This window comes from Antechinus flavipes, chromosome 1 (assembly GCF_016432865.1).
Source record: "Antechinus flavipes isolate AdamAnt ecotype Samford, QLD, Australia chromosome 1, AdamAnt_v2, whole genome shotgun sequence".
Lineage (NCBI taxonomy): Eukaryota > Metazoa > Chordata > Mammalia > Dasyuromorphia > Dasyuridae > Antechinus > Antechinus flavipes.
Window position 1 is genome coordinate 252,369,768 of NC_067398.1, and position 16,604 is coordinate 252,386,371.

General features: G+C 35.7%; 1 protein-coding gene across 1 annotated transcript in view; it reads left to right on the top strand.

Annotated features, from left to right (window-relative positions):
• Window positions 1-16,188, top strand: part of SNX8 (sorting nexin 8) — a 53,622-nt gene extending 37,434 nt beyond the window's left edge. Inside the window, exons 5-11 of the mRNA XM_052000097.1 lie at window positions 5,871-5,951; window positions 7,329-7,489; window positions 8,151-8,283; window positions 11,978-12,046; window positions 13,183-13,332; window positions 13,839-13,988; window positions 15,331-16,188. Coding sequence (XP_051856057.1) covers window positions 5,871-5,951; window positions 7,329-7,489; window positions 8,151-8,283; window positions 11,978-12,046; window positions 13,183-13,332; window positions 13,839-13,988; window positions 15,331-15,444 — 858 coding nt within the window. The 3' untranslated portion in view covers window positions 15,445-16,188. The remainder of the gene's footprint in view (window positions 1-5,870; window positions 5,952-7,328; window positions 7,490-8,150; window positions 8,284-11,977; window positions 12,047-13,182; window positions 13,333-13,838; window positions 13,989-15,330) is intronic.
• The last annotated feature ends 416 nt before the right edge of the window (window positions 16,189-16,604 follow it).

Sequence of the window (16,604 nt, forward strand, 5' to 3'; positions counted from 1 at the left end):
TAGGCTCTATGCCAGTCTCTGGGAATACAAAATTTAGAGGTAAGAAACAATCTCAGCTTTCAAGGAATTACAGTTTAATGAGGAAGACAATAAACAAACAAATATGTATAAATATATACAAATATGTATGTATGTATATATATATATATATACACACACACACACATACACACATACACATCTCTGTGTATACACACACACACACACACACACACACACAGAGCTTATTTAAATAATATAAATAGGAAATAACTAAAAGAGAGAAGGGTCTAGAATTAAGAGGGGTTGGGAAAATCTTGCTATAGATGATAAAATTTTAGTTGAGACTTCAGCCAGAGAAGACAATATGCAGAGATAAGAAGGGAGAGCATCCAAGGCATGGAGAATAGTCAGAGAAAATGTTCAGAATCAAAGATGTAGTGTCTTGATTATGACACAGCCAGGAAGGCTAGTATCAGTGGATCAAAGAATATATACTGGGAAGTAAGGTATAAAAAAAATTGGAAGTGTAAGAGAAAATTGAAATACTTTTAATGCCAGACAGAGGATTTTGTATTTGATTCTGATGGTAATAGGAAGCCACTAGACTTTGATGATGAGATGGTGAGGCTTATCTTTTAAGAAAATCATTTTAGTGTCTGAACGGCAAGACTTGAGACAGGCAGACAAATCAGCAGACTATTGCAGTAATCCAGGTGTGAGATGATAAGGCCTTGGATTAAAGTAGTGAAAGTGTCAGAAGAGAGAAGGAGGCTTAACAGGCCAGGTTTCAAAGATGAAATCAGCAGGCCTTGGCAATTTGTATATGGTAAGGTGAGAGACAATGAGGAATCCAGGATGACATCTAGGTTTCACACCTAAAGGACTGAGAAGATAGTGGTATATTCCAAAGTAATAGGGAAGGTAAGAGGTAAAGGAATAAGGAGAAAGATAATGAATTTGCTTTTAAACATATTGATTTTCAGGTATTTATTGGGCATCCAATTTAAGGTGTCTAAAAGATAGCTAGAGATGGAAGATTAAAGGTCAATCAAGAGTTTAGAGCAGGAAAGGTAGATTAGAATAAAGATGGTAATTAAATCCATGGAAGCTGATGAGATCCTCAAATGAAGTAGTGTACACAGTAAAGAGGACCCAGGATAGAACACTGAGGGAAGAAAGAGAAGGCGTGTTCAAATAGGTAGGAGGAAAACCAGTGGAGAGTGGCGTCCCAAAATCCTAGAGAGAAGAGAGTATCATTGAGAGGAGAAGTGATCACAGAGGCTACAGAGAAGTCAAGGAGAATGTTAACTGAGGAAAGGCCACTGGATCAGATAAGAAATCTTTCATAACTTTGGAGAAAGCTATTTTGGTGAAATGATGAAGATGGGAAAACTAGACATCATCTGGAGTATTACTGATTTAAAATATTGCTAGAAGTTTCACAAAGTAGAATCTAAGATGTACATCTTGAGAAGAGAATTTCAACTTTTTGAAATCTGATAATGGCCTCTAGGGAAACAGCAAATGAAAACACTTTGTATATATTTTGAAGCACTATTCAGACAGAAGTGTAATGTTCTGGTTTAGCTTTCTGAAGGTGTTTGGACCAGCCTTGGTCTTAGTTGGGGAAGCAGGAGGACAGGCCAGGATGGAATGTTTCTCTCATGCAGTCCTTGTTGGCTCTTATATATACTTATAATTATATCATCATAGGTGTGAATCTTGTAGAATAGGTATCAATCTTGTAGAACTATATTAAGTACTAAGTACATGTACTGAACTAGAGAACTATTAATCACCATGCTAAACTAGATAACCATTGTATTATCAATTCCTCTGAGTTAACACCTTGTTCCAATGTTTCTTCATAGTTCTGCCTCTATACATCTCCCACTTTCTTTTGTTTTAGAACATAGGTGGTCACATCCTCCCTGACTTCTCAGGGAGGTAAGAACCCCAAAAAGGAGTTGATCACACCTCTGACTTCTCAGAAAGAGGAGTGAAAACACCATAAAAGGAGGTGATCACATCCTCTCTCTCTGACATCTCAGGAAGGGAGATGAAAACACCAAAGGAAATGGAGAGTCAAACTAGATTTTGTTAGCAAGTTTCTGAAGGGTCTCACTTGAATCAGGTATACATAAATCCATCAACCTGGGAGGTATTACACAAGTACATAGTAACACAGGCTATATGTTGTATCTCTACAGATGGAGAAGGAATCAGATGGGTGCCAATGAGCACTTTGAGAGAGACAGAAAGAGAGAAAAATATGATTGGATATCTATAGTAAGGACATGTTTAGAACCTGGACAAATATGTCGTGTTGTGATGTAACAAACAACATGAATCAACATGAGGAATCATACATGTCCAAAACCAATCTATTGACCATTACTTCATGTGGCAGGGAATCCAGTAATTCCTGCAGATTTTGAAGTCTTGTATCAGTCTTATGTCTCAGAGAATCCAGTGATTTCCAAGGGTTTTTAAGTCCTGCATCAATCTTATCGTGTCTCAGAGAATCTAATGATGGTTTTGAAGTCCTGCAACAGTCTTTATCAACAATTTTTCATCTCAGGGAATCCAGTGATTCCTATGGGTTTTGAAGCTCTGTAATAGTCTCTTTATCTTTCTATAATAGTGTCTGTAACTTTAACAGTCTCTATAAGTTCTATAACAGTCTTATGCTCTTTCAGTGTCAGATGTTTCTTAGGTCTTTTTTGTTTCAAGATTTTTTCTCTCTTTCTATCTCTCTCAAAGTGCTCATTGGCACCCATCTGATTCCTTCTCCATCTGTAGAGATACAAGCAAACCCTCTCCCCCAAACAGTTAGCCTATCTGGTTCCTTCCATTCACCACTTTCTGCATCTCTCCACATTACCTGGCGATTATATTGGAGTGCTTGCACTGGACACTGCCCTTCTGTTGGGTTATAAAACCTGTATGCTCCCCAATTGCAATCCCTTTCTCCCATCTGATTGCTTTTTGACTGATTGATCATGTCAGAGTATTGAACTTCTAAAGATTCTCTGGGTATAACCTTGGCTGCCATCATACCCCACCTATTTTTTGCCTCGAGCCCTGGAGCTGGCCCCTCACCCCGTTTCCCTGAATCAGTCTATATTCTGAGGACCAATGGAAGCCTTTGTTGTATTTTGGACATGGGGTTTTGGGTCTTGTTCTTTCACCCTGTTTTCTCACTCTGTTTCTATGCCAACATTGAACTTTCAGGTGCCCTACTTTACCACATTGAAAGTACTGGTGAGTCTCTGTGGAAGTCCCTTGCCAAGAGGGACTCCATCTTCCCGTGTCTTGCATCATAGCCTGGGTATAAAAGGCATTTGTGCTCACTGTGGCACAGCATCTTATGATTTTCTCTAAAGGAGCATTCTTGTGTAGTCCCAGTATAATTCTTCTACAATCCTCATTAGCATTTTCCTTAGCAAGCTATTTTATCATAATTTCTGTTGCTGCATTTTCACCAATAGTTCATATGATAGCTGTTTGCAAACATCCCACTAAATCAGCAAAAAGTTCATTGGGACCTTGCTCTATTTTCATGAAGCCTTTCCCTCTATCTTGATTTCCTGGAAGGGAGCCCCATGCTTTTATAGCAGTGGCAGCAATTTGCTCCTATGCTATCAAAGGGTAATTAATCTGCGCTAAAGTATCTGCATACTGACCTATACCTGCTAGTTGGTCAGTGGTGATTTGTATATTAACTTCAGGTTGCCTATTTTGTTGGGCTTGTATTCTACATAGTTCACTATACTCAGAAAGTGACAACAAGTTTTGTCCAGGTTCTAAACATGTCCTTGCTATAGATTTTCAATCATATTTTTCTCTCTTTCTATCTCTCTCAAAGTGCTCATTGGCACCCATCTGATTCCTTCTCCATCTGTAGAGATACAAGCAAACCCTCTCCCCCAAGCCAAATTCTCTAATACCATCTTAACATAAGATGATGTAGCCCCATAAAGAATGCAACCCTTTTTCAGATCTTTGATAATTTCCAGATCATTTTTTCATTTCTTGACCTGAAGAGTCAAACTCTTGAATAACAAGGTATATTTTATTTTTAAATCAGAAATATCCTGTCCTTTTTTAGCTTTAACTAGTGCCTTTTGTAATCTTGTCATAGGGAGTAGACAAAGCTCCTGCATGGATGGTACTGATGGTATCACTGCCCTTCCCTCTCCTCTTTCTCCCTCTACCCATAAAGGGTTAATTGAAGGGGATAGGTCAGGGGATGAGGAATGCCCTACTGGCTTCTGCCATGAAACACGACACTCCTTAATTTCATCAGCATTGTACTTAACTCCTTTCTTACCTTCATGCTTTTCAACTGTTTTATGTTTTAAGAGGGCTTCCTCCTGCTCTTTCTTCTTTTTCCTTATTCTAATACTTATGTAATTCCTTAAAGCCAATTGTATTACGTTTTATATATATGTGTGTGTGTGTGTGTACAATGTTTCTTTAGGAGTTGAATCAGGACCATTATCATTGTAATATTCTACTAATTGCTCTTCTACTAATTTCCATTTATCTGCCTCTAATTCTTCGTCTAAGGGGACATGCATTCTAATGTTTCTAAAAGTCCAATGATCTGCTCCCAAGTTATAATCAAACCCTTCGTTTTTTTATTAGTTTAACTGTGCACTCTACACACTTTCCTTGGGATGAAGAAGGCTGCTTTCTAAACATTTTTCCCATTTCAGCTGAAACACTAGTTTTGTCCTTAACAAAGTTTCCTTCTTGTCTATTTTTGTACTCACCCTAATTTCTGTATCATGGAGACTTTTCCACTGAACTCAGGATCATGTCAGTCTAGATTGTTGAGTGCAAATCCTTAATCCCATATTAGGGCGCCAATATGTAATGTTCTGATTTAGCTTCCTGGAGGACTTTGGACCAGCCTTAGTCTCAGTGTGGGAAGCAGGACGACAGGTCAGCCACCATGAGGCTGATGAAGATGTAATATCTCTCTCTTTCAGTCCTTGTTGGCTCTTATATACTCAATAAATTACATCATCATAGGTGTCAATCTTGTAGAATAAGTGTCAATCTTGTAGAACTATAGTAAGTACTAAATACATGTACTGAACTAGAGAACTTTTAATCACCATGCTAAACTAGATAACCATTGTATTATCAATTCCTCTGAGTTCACACCTTGTTTAAACTATGCTTCTCCAGAGTTCTGACTCTCTACACAGAAGTAATCTTTTATAGATCATACGCTCATCTATGATTTATGAGAGACAAATATTGTGTAGAGGTTTGCTGTTCTTCAAATCAAGATAATTTGAATTCAGATTCTTCTTGTGACCCATACTAAAGTATGTTACTGTGTGTGCGATTTACTTCACATCAGTACTCCTGGCAGCTCTGATACTCTTTAGCTCCCCAATGGCTGTTGAGCTATCTGTATTGGTGGAAGTGGTTTGACTACAGAGAGTTTCTATCTGACACTGAAATACTATGCTTTGATCCACAGTTAGTCTCCATAGTTCTCTTTCTGGATGCAGATGACTCTTTCCATTACAAGTCTATTGAAATTGCCTTGAATCACCTCATTGTTGAAAAGAGCGAAGTCTTATATTATGGTGTTCCCTAGGTCTTGCTTTAGTCACACTTGCTTTTAGATGCATATCTCCATATAGCTATACTGATTATAACAATTTGATTATAATTTGTTATTTAATTTTAACAATTAAAAATTTAAAGAGGAACAGATGAGTAAAAAATTGTTTGCTATTTGATAGCAAGGGAAACACTCCTCTCTATTAAGGGAAGGGCTATATCTTTCTTTTAATTAGTAAATTACTCTGAAACTTTCCTTTTAAGTAATAGAAGGTTATGTTTATTCTTTGTTTCTTTTCCAGGATGTACAGAATAAACTAAAGGAATCAGTGCAATGTGTTGGAGATGAATTCATGATTTGTAAACTGGCTACTCGAGCCAAGGTATTTTTTAAATTGTGACTTCTTTATCCCAAAATGTAAATGAATAGGTCATATTTTGTCTTAAAAGCAATTCAAATTCAGTATTATATTTTGCATTTTTCTTCCTTATTTTAAAAAAAAAAGGAAGAAAAGCATATCTTTAAACTTTATAATTGTTTTTCTTTCTTAAGCCACTTTATTTTTAAGGATTTAAATTCTTAGGTTAGAATTCATAAACCAAATGTCTTATGATAATATTTGACCATGTTAGCACTGGATGAGGCTGAGAGAGGGAGAATAAGCGAGAAGAAAGAAAAAGAGAAGTTTTTTTTTTCATATAAGGGGCTGTTTATAAATAAACATAAACATAAATAAATAAAATAAAATATAAAATTATAAATTTGAATTTGAACCTCATTGGATGCTTTTTGATATTTTCCTTCAAATTAAACACTTTTCTGTTGCTTTTTGAGAAAAACATTTTTCTTTTTTTAAATAGTATTTTATTTTTCCAAATATATGCAAAGATAATTTTCAACATTCCCCTTTTCAAAACTATGTATTCCAAATTTTTCTCCCTTTCTTCCTCCTATTCCCTCCTCAAGATAGCAATAATCAATATAGGATAAAATATGTGCAGTTTTTCTAAACTTATTTCCATATTTGTCATGTTGTGCAAAAATATCAGATCAAAAGGGAAAAAAACACAAGAAAGAAAAAAAACCAAGCAATTAAATAACAAAAAGGTGAAAATCCTATGCTTTGATCCACATTTGGTCTCCATAGTTCTCTATGGATGTGAATGGCTCCTTCCATCCCAAGTCTATTGGAATTGCCTTGAATTACTTCATTGTTGAAAAGAACCAAGTCCATCACAATTGATCAACATATAATCTTGTTGTTTTCTAGTATATAATGTTCTCTTGGTTCTGTTTCAGTTCATGTAAGTCTTTTCTGATATCAGCCTGCTTATCATTTCTTACAAAACAATGATATTCTAAAACATTTATATACCACAACTACTCATCCATTTCTCACCTGGAATTCTCAACCACTCAATTTCTATTTCCTTTCCACTACAAAAAGGATTGCCATACATATTTTTTGCTCACCAAAATTTTTTTGTAGGGCCATTTAGTTTAGTATTTTTAGTGGGTAAGATATGATTTGTCTTTCTCCTCTTTCAGAAGAGAAGAAATCCAGAAGTAGGGAAATGCCTTCAGATTTTATTCTTTGGACTTTGGCTCTATGTTTGGCTAGACTGAGAAGTGATTAATGTCCCTATTGGTTATATGTTTATTTTTACTAACATTATTATTATTATTATTATTAAGAATTATCTCAAGTTCACCAACATTTTTAAAAAATTCTCCTTCCTTCTTTTTTTGACTGTTTTAGGACTTTCTCCCAGCTGACATCCAGGCACAATTTGCTGCCAGTCGAGAACTGATTAGAAATATCTATAATAGCTTCTATAAGCTTAGAGATCGGGCTGAAAGGATTGCATCCCGAGCCATTGATAATGCTGCTGACCTTCTCATATTTGGGAAAGAATTAAGGCAGGTATCAGAAGAAAGCTCCAATAGGAAATACTGAAGGTTTTAAATTTGAGGAAGTATTGTCCAGTGAAAAGATTGCTGAATTTGGAGTCAAGATGATTGTGTTGAAATCCAGGCTCCCACTTTTGTTCACTTTGTGACCATGGCCATGTTATTTAACCTCTCCAAGTCTTAGTGTCATCATCTTAAAAGGGGGATAATGATAATGGTTAACTGTCTCAGAGAGTTTTCAGGAGTATCAAATGAAATAAAGCATAGAAGGCAGTATATTAGTATCTCCTCATAATTTTGTAACTTGGGAATAATGTACGTTTTAATATTCTGAAGATTGACCATTTCTTCATTTAGAGACAACCAAAATAAAAGTTCCAGAGGCCCTGGGAATCTATTGGTGTTTTTGAGATGTCAGTGGAAAAGGGAATAAGGTCTCCAGCCTGTGGGATGGACCCTTGGTTCTGAATATAGGGGAGGATATGAACAAGAGTAGCTTAAAAGAGGCAAACATGGATAGGCTGTCATCTGCCTCACTGGAGAGATCTGCAAAGATAATGAACCTAGAAATCCATTTGAATATTTGTATGCATATAACTATTAGTTGTCATACTTTGGTTTAGTAAAATTCAGGGTTTGATGAATGGAAATTCTTCTCTCTTTTACCCAGTGCTTTAGGATCTGATACAACACCACTTCCCTCCTGGGCCACAATGAATAATAGCACATGGGGGACCCTAAAACAGGCCTTAAAAGGCCTTTCTGTTGAATTTGCACTGCTGGCTGATAAAGCTGCACAACAGGTAAGTGTGTCTGGAACCTCTTAGTGTTGTTTTTTTTCTTCCTAATGGTATTTTGTTTTTCCAAATACATGAAAAGATAATTTTCAACATTTTTTTCCCCAGAAGAAGGTTTCTTTAAGAGAAGAGTTTACAGACAAAAAAAATCAGAGATAAAATAGGCATGCCAGGAATAGCAAATATGAAATAGAGTTGGGAGAGCTTATAGTTAGCAAGCAAAAAGTTCCCTTGGGAAACTCACAGTTAAACCAGCACAAAGAAAGTACTCCAAGAGGTGGGAGAAAGTCATTAACTGGAAGATTAGACTAACCAGAGTTAGCTAGAGTAAGGAGAAAGACACCATTAAAGGGAAGGGACTATGATAGAAAGAGAGAGAGATTAAAGTACCTCATATTGGGCTCAGTGCTGAAGAAAAATTAGCATTAACATTCATTTTTGTAAGACTTTGTGTTTTAAATTTTTTTCTTCTTCTCTCCCTTACCTTCCCCCTCCCCAGAATAGCAAACAATCTGATTGCGTGTGCAATTCTTTTAAACATATTTCCATATTTTTCTTGTTGTGTAAAAAAAAACATGAGAAAGAAAAAGCAAATAAACAGCAATGAAAATATTATGCATCTATCTACATTCAGTCTCCATAATTCTCTCTCTGTATGTGGATGGCATTTTCTGTCACAAATCTATTGGAATTGCCTTGGATCACTGCATTGCTGAGAAGAGCTAAATCCATTGTAGATGATCATCACATAATCTTGCTGTTACTGTGTACAAGGTTCTCCTAGTTCTGGTCACTTCTGAGTGTTTATTTTTAAGGAATGATCTTTATATAGTCTTTAGAAACATCTTTCTTAGATAAAATTTAAAGTTTTGAGTCCAGTGAAAGGGAAATGTTTTCTTCTGTATAATCTTTATAAATTCCAGGTAGCTTAGTTGTGCCAGTTGAGCTGTTTGCTGTTAGCGAAAATAAATTTGGGTTGGATTTCTTGAGAGAATTTACTTTGCTGGAGATTAGAAGGCATAAGCCAGTCTTAAAAATGTAACCTTGAAATCTCTAGACTGTTATTCTTTGATGAACCTGAAGCTTTCTATTTTCCTAACTATCTGTATAATTTGTTTTAGGTCATACAGTGACCTAGTTCATCAGAATGTAACTAAGCCCCCAGTGTTGCCTCTTTTTTGCATTCCACTCTATAAAACTACTGAAAATGCTTTTGCAAAAGCCATTTGCTATTTTTAGAAATCAACGTAGAATTTTAAAAGTTGTCAGTACAAGGATATGAGAAATAAACAAGGTTCAGCTGTGTGCTAGTTTTATTATAAAATTTGTCATGGGATTTTGGGGGAGAGGAAATCTATTGCTCTTTCCACAATGTGTGATTTTGACTTGCAGGTAAATAATGCAAATAATATTCGAATATTTTTAAAGCTTTGGTGCCATCTTTGACTTCCAATTCCATAGTTAACTTATATGACAAGAACTGCAATTAACCAAAGTGTCATGATCTGAGCTATATAGCAAAGATTTAGGGGCTTTCCCATTTAATGGTTGGGTGCTCCTAGATGAGTAATTGGTTTTGTTTGTAGCCCTGGAAAGTCCTGGGTTTCCTTCTTGTTTTGTTGTGACCATATTTATCTTTTTTGTTCCCCCTTTAAATAGTCATTGTAACATTAACTTTAGGGATCAGTTTATGCCAGTGGCTACCACATATAACCCTGCAGATTTGTATACCCATGAGTTATCCCCTTATTTTGGAGAGTTGAGAAATGAATTTTCTCAATGGGAGAATAGGAGAAGTATGAATTTGTTTAAATTTTAGATAACAAGAGCGTTTTGACAAAGTTGATAGAACACTGAATCTGCAGTTAGAAGAATCTTATTCTGGCCTTTCAATTATCGATTATTCTGTTAAGAATGAATTAAGAACCTTTTGTGCAGGATGACCCTCAGTCATGCCCATCTCTTCACTAGGCTTCAATTTCCTCATTGTGAAGTGAGGGTGTTCCTTTACATAATCTTTAAGGGATTTTTCAGTCATGGGCTTTCTAATATAAAGACTGTTTTAATTCGTAATGCCTGGAGGCTTAGTTTTGGGGGAAACAGCCGGAAGTAAAATGTAATCTTCTATATATTCTTTTAGGAATAATGCTGTATGAGTTATAGAAAATTTTCTACTCTAATTGGCACCCTTATGACTTTTCAGGCATGTCACAATAAAATGTATGATGATAAGGGGAAAATTATTGTGATTAGAAGTACATAGTGTTTCTTGGTTATAAAGTTGGATTTTGAAATTTGTTAAAGATAGCTGGCACACTGAAATTCTGTGGCCTTATGGTTCAAAGTATTACTATGTAAACTGGACTCAGTGGTAAATTGTAGGATTCAAAGTAAGAGCTACAGTTTGCCATCTTCTCTAATTCAGAAAGGAAGTCTTCACTTTTCTCTCATTAGTAACATGGGAATACTATATACTCTCACAGCTTATCAGTTCTCTGCTCTCCATGTTTCACATATTTCTTAATGTCTCATTTTCTCCATTAAGCCTTATTACATAAACTCACTATGAGGTAGATTTTAGATTTGAAGAGTCTAAGGGGTTTCAGAGAGCATAGAGTTCAATCTATTCTGTGGCACATTTTATAATATTGTAGTGATAACTGGTGAGTATGGATTTAGGTCTGTGTAAATTGGAAAGGAAGCATTTTTACTTGAGCTCTAATTCTAATTTCATATACATTGTCTTAGTTGAAAGAAAGGATTCAGTTTTATAGCTAATTGCTTGTTGCTGTGAAAAGTCACTTGAAAGCTCCAGTTACTGGCTTGTATAGCAGTTTTGTACTTCTTTATTAAAGTTTGGGGCTTAAAGCATTTGTACCAATTTAATAAGTCCCAGGTTCCATAGCTGGGTAATTGAGCCTGAGTGAGGCAACTGGTTCCTTATTCTTGTGTCACTCTCAAAATAAAAAAAAAAAAAAGAAAAATCAAATCAAGTAAACAAGCATTTATTAAGCACTGTATAAGACAGACACTGTGTTAAATACTGGAATTACAAAGAAAGGCAAAAATAGTTCTGGTTCTTAAAGAGCTCAGTCAAATAGAATTAAAATAATGAATTATATTTCCTTTTGCCTCTGATATTTGGGGATTAAAGAGGATGACAGTAAAAGTTTCAAGCTGAGATAACGAAGTGTTGAACAGAAATGGATTGATATCAGTAAAAAGAGCTCTGGATTTGGAATTGGTTTATCTAAGTTTAAATATCACTTCTTCTGTTTACTGCCTGTATAACCTTGGATAATTCACTTATAAGCTTTATGGGTCTCAGTTTCCTCTATTATGAAATGAGGGGATTGGACAAAATCTCTAGTTCTAAACCTCTGATTCCTTTTTTTTTTTTTTTTTTTTTTGGCTGAGGCAGTTGAAGTTGACTTGTCCAGAGTCACATAACCAGGAAGTGTTAAGTGTCTGAGGCCAGATTTGAACTCAGGTCTTCCTGATTTCAGGGCTGATGCTTTATCCACTACACCAACTGGTTGCCCCTCTCCTATTCTATTAAAGAGTGATTCCAAGTTGACGCTAGGTGGGGTTTAGAAAGAAGCTTAGGTAACAAGTAAGTTTGAAAAATGTTAATGATGAGTTTCTGATGGGGTTTATCAGTATGATGGATGGGCTAATTAATTTACTCTTTGTTTTCTAGGGTAAACAGGAAGAGAATGACGTGGTGGAGAAATTGAATCTTTTCTTGGATTTGCTCCAGTCCTATAAAGTGAGTTTTGGCTTCTCCGAGAGAGAGCTTCTCAGAATGGTCTTGTGAACTTTCTAGACTATAACTTTTCTAAGGCAATAGAAAACTAGTATAGACGTCAATCTTAGAGGAAAATGAAAAGTAAAACATAGCATCATTTCCTATGGTGGACTCTGCATGACACTTCTGCTTTCATTGTATTATCTGTGTCTTCTAGAAAATTATGCATTTTCTTTCCTATTACATGATTAAGGAAAGAATGGATCATTAACCTGGAAAAGAAAAGATTGGGATAGGAGAGAGGTACATAATAAATGGTTAAATATTTGAGAAATTCTAAAAGAAAGAACGATTAGACATTTTCTCTATAGATTTGGAGGGCAGAACTGGTTTGATATTTTATAGGAAGCTAAATTTTGACTTGATAAAGATATACTTAAAACAAAACAATTTGAAGTTTCTACAAGGAGAAGTATTGAAGCACAAAGTAGTTGACATAGATGTAGGTGGGATTACTACATAGGTGGTTAAGTTAAATGGAATTGTTAGAGGACTTCTGATATCCCTTCTAATATTAAGATTTTATGTTTATTTCTCTTCATGAGATTCCTAGTTGGGGGATGCTCCAAAATACTTGGCTTAAAATACCTGAAGATGTATGTCAGAAATCTTCAGTATTTCTACATTTGAATACTTGCTCTTCAAAAATTTGCTGGCAATTAACTATTGTCTGTAGGTTACCTCATCTTTATCCAGCTTCTTTGACCACCTTCTGATTTTCTTTCAAAACCCAGACTGTTTGTTTAGGACCTGAGTTCAGGACCTTTGTTGAATTTGCACAGTCATCATGTTCCTTAAGCATTTTTGTGAGCAAAAGGTGAATCAAAGGTGTCTTTTTATTGGTTTTTGACAAAGAGAACCTCTTTTTTTTCTTTTCTTTTTTTTTTTTTTTTTGTTGGAAAATTTTGGAAAAACTTACTTTAAATATATCCTCTTTAAAATACTTTAAAATACTCTGTCCTCCCCTTTCAGCAGGTTTTTCTCCCCAGGAAGTGAAGGGAAAGTATTATTTTGTATTTCAATTCCTTTTCAGTTGACTGTTGGTGGGGGGATAGGGAGTTATTAGTCAGTATGCCTTACTTCTTTTTCTATTCCAGGATCTCTGTGAGAGACATGAAAAGGGTGTGCTTCATAAACACCAGCGAGCACTGCACAAGTACAGCATGATGAAGAAGCAAATGATGAGTGCTACAGTACAGAATAGAGAACCAGAGAGTGTGGAACAGCTGGAGTCCCGCATTGTAGAGGTAGCAACCTAGCACTCAACACTGCAAAATGACATGGTGGAAGAAAGCAATCTGAGGATACAATCTTAGTATATTTAGATAGACTGTAATGAAATGGGTAGGAAATAGACAGGAATACATTCTAGACTGCCTAGGTTTGAAAAGTCAGCTTAGATTTCTCCAGTTGAGCCCCATGGTATGAATAGCCCCCAAAGTGTGATTAATAAGCAGCGTCAGTGATACAATGGGAGTGGCATGATATGTAGACATGGTGACTAGTGGATATCTGAAAATGTTTTTACACTTGATTTGCCCTTTTCTCCCCAGTGGTTTCCCCCAACTCCCAAAACTCTTTTCCCCCTTCTTCTCCCTCACTGCCTTTTAACAGTTATGTTAAGACAATTACTTCATTTGAAGAATCAGTCCTGTACTCAGGGATAATATGTGTCAAGATAAAAATTTTTTAAAAATATTGTTCCTCTTGAGATATAGCTAGACATGCTTCTCAGAGATTCTTTCTTTTTCAGCAAGAAAATGCAATCCAAACAATGGAACTCCGGAATTATTTCTCCTTATACTGTCTACATCAAGAGACCCAGCTTATTCATGTCTACCTGCCTCTTACTTCACACATCTTAGGAGCCTTTGTCAACTCTCAGATACAAGGTCACAAAGAGGTACCCATTTGTCTTGTGTAATTTTATCTTGATACAATCCTAATTATATAGCTAAGGATTGCCATTTTACTCTAGTTATTCTGGCCTTAAGGTTACTTTTCCTTTTTATTCATCGTTGGGACCAAAAAAATAAATAAATAAAACTTAGGAAATATATTGGGTGTGGGTTTAGTATGGAAGCTAGAATTTTCAAGCTATGATTCTGTATGTAATTTTGTTGGGCTACATAGATAGGAATTATGTATTTCTAAGTAAGTTGAGAAAACTAGTTCTGGATTGTTAGCCTTAATAATAATAGCTTTTTATTTTTCAAAGTACATGTAAAGATAGTTTTTAACATTACCCTTTCTAAATTTTGCATTCCAAATTTTTTTCTCCCCTAGACAGCAAGTAATCTAATATAGATTAAACATGTAGCACCAGGCTTTTAAAAGGATTTGGAGGAAGGTTTGGCCCCAGAGCAGGAATGAGTTGAAGAACATAAACTAGATTTTCCCAAAATCTTCAGAGGCTAAGGATAGAATTCTTAAATCTTTAAAAGTCTATAAATTTTTTTCTAAGAGCAAGCATGTCACCTCTGCTTACATTTGTATACACCTCTATATGAACAAATACAGTGGTTTGTTTGACCTTTAGCTCTTATTTCTTAAAAACAATGAAGCCAGCTTTTCAGAAGAAACATTGAATTTTGGGGATAATATAGAAGACAAAGTCAGGAAGACGTTCCTATTACAGTTGTTAGTTTTGGATCCTATTATTTAATGTAGTACAATATAAGTAGTGTATAAAATAGCATTATATGCTATATGTCTCAATCTTATTATGACACAATTGCCTGATAATGATTTCTAGTCTTTGAGTGATAAACTGCTTATTGGGAAAAATATTTATTTCCAAATAACAAAAAACTTGGCATTTGACTTACATCAGCATAATCCTATTCAGTTACTACCATGCCTCATTCCTGGGTAATTATTAAATGGAACAGTTGGAAAGAATCCAACAAAATTACAGTGTTTCTATCCCAGTGGTTTTCTATTTCTGGTCATTCTTCACTTGTTATCTTTTAATAATGTCAAGACATTTCATATTTACAAAGGAATCTATATTTAAGAGAAGGGAATGGATATATCTGGCTTCATACCTAGACATAATCTGATCATATTGATCACCTTGACCTGCTTAATTATCTGTATCTTTAAGGGGCTACCCCCAAAGCAGTCCTGTTCTCTGCTGCCCATTTTACTCAGGCAAATTTTTTTTAAAGTATATATTTCAATAGGATGAATGTTTCATTACTCTTACTAATCTTGCTTTTCTTTTTTTTTCTTTTCCCCTTCAGATGAGTAAAGTTTGGAATGAATTGAAACCCAAGTTAAGCTGCCTCTTTGCGGGACCCAACAACATGCCAACACCACCACGATCACCGCAGGAGAGCAATGTGTTTTCCCATTAGTCCCTAGAGAGGACTGCCTGCAGTGCTAGGAGTACCCTTCCAGCCTTACTAAAACATATCATCAAACTGTATCATTGTGTATTTCCCTTAAAAAATAGCTGCCATTTGCTGGTGCTCACAGGTGGTTGGACTGACGGAACTTGAGCAGAAGACTCTGATTCAGTGGTAGGGATGAGATTCAGATTTCAGTTTCCTATCTTGTTCTCTACTCATCTTTTTTCATTTCATAATGTTTAGAGGCAAGATTGAGAGACACCTTAGTGCAGGGTTACTTTGGAGAGGAAAAAGAATGCTCTTGGAGGCTGAAGGGCTGTTTGTAGTGGTTGGTAATTCCTTTTCCTCTTACTTACATTCATCTTTTCTCTCCACCACCATACCATGTTCCCCAATATATACACTCTGATTTCTTCTCTTGGCAGTGAGAAGCGGTAGATATATTCTATGAAAGGTAATTCTCCAAGTCTCTAGGAAGGCCAAAAGATTAAGGATGACATTCATGTAAGTGAAATTGTCTGGGAGTGAATGTTAGTCCCTTGAAGACAGACGTTTCCTCTTCTGAGGGGACATATATAATCATTCATTGGATTTTTTGCTTTCTACGGGTCAGGATTAACTGAATAGATAAGTGGGGGCGAGAAGAGGGTGAAGTTCACATGTAGCAGGTTTATTTCAGTGCATTCGTGTCTTTTGGTTGAAATTTTTTTTTTTTCAAAATAAGTTTTCAATGAAAAGTCTAAAAAGTAATTATTTAATGCTGTTGAATACTCTTGAACAAATTGCCTTACACTAGAACTTTTTCAGTTTCAAAAAGAGCGTGTGTGTGTGTGTGTGTGTGTGTGTGTGTGTGTGTGTGTGTCCACGTGTACAGAAGAGGACCATTTTGTTTATGGGGAGAGGGTTATTAGCTGGTAGGTACACCGTATTAGTTTTCTTTTGGAGAAGCTACAGTGTATATTCCAGGCAGCTAGAGACAAACACTAGGAACCTTGGTATATTACTTAGATTGATTCAGAATTTGGCAAGGCCTGTCATATTTCTTTTTCCATTCTTCCACTTTTACCCTCTTCTGTAAATAATGACATGATCTGTCTTATTAAACAAAGGTGGGATCAAAATATGTGGCATATTAAAGTGAACTAATAGAATAGTGTGTAAAATGC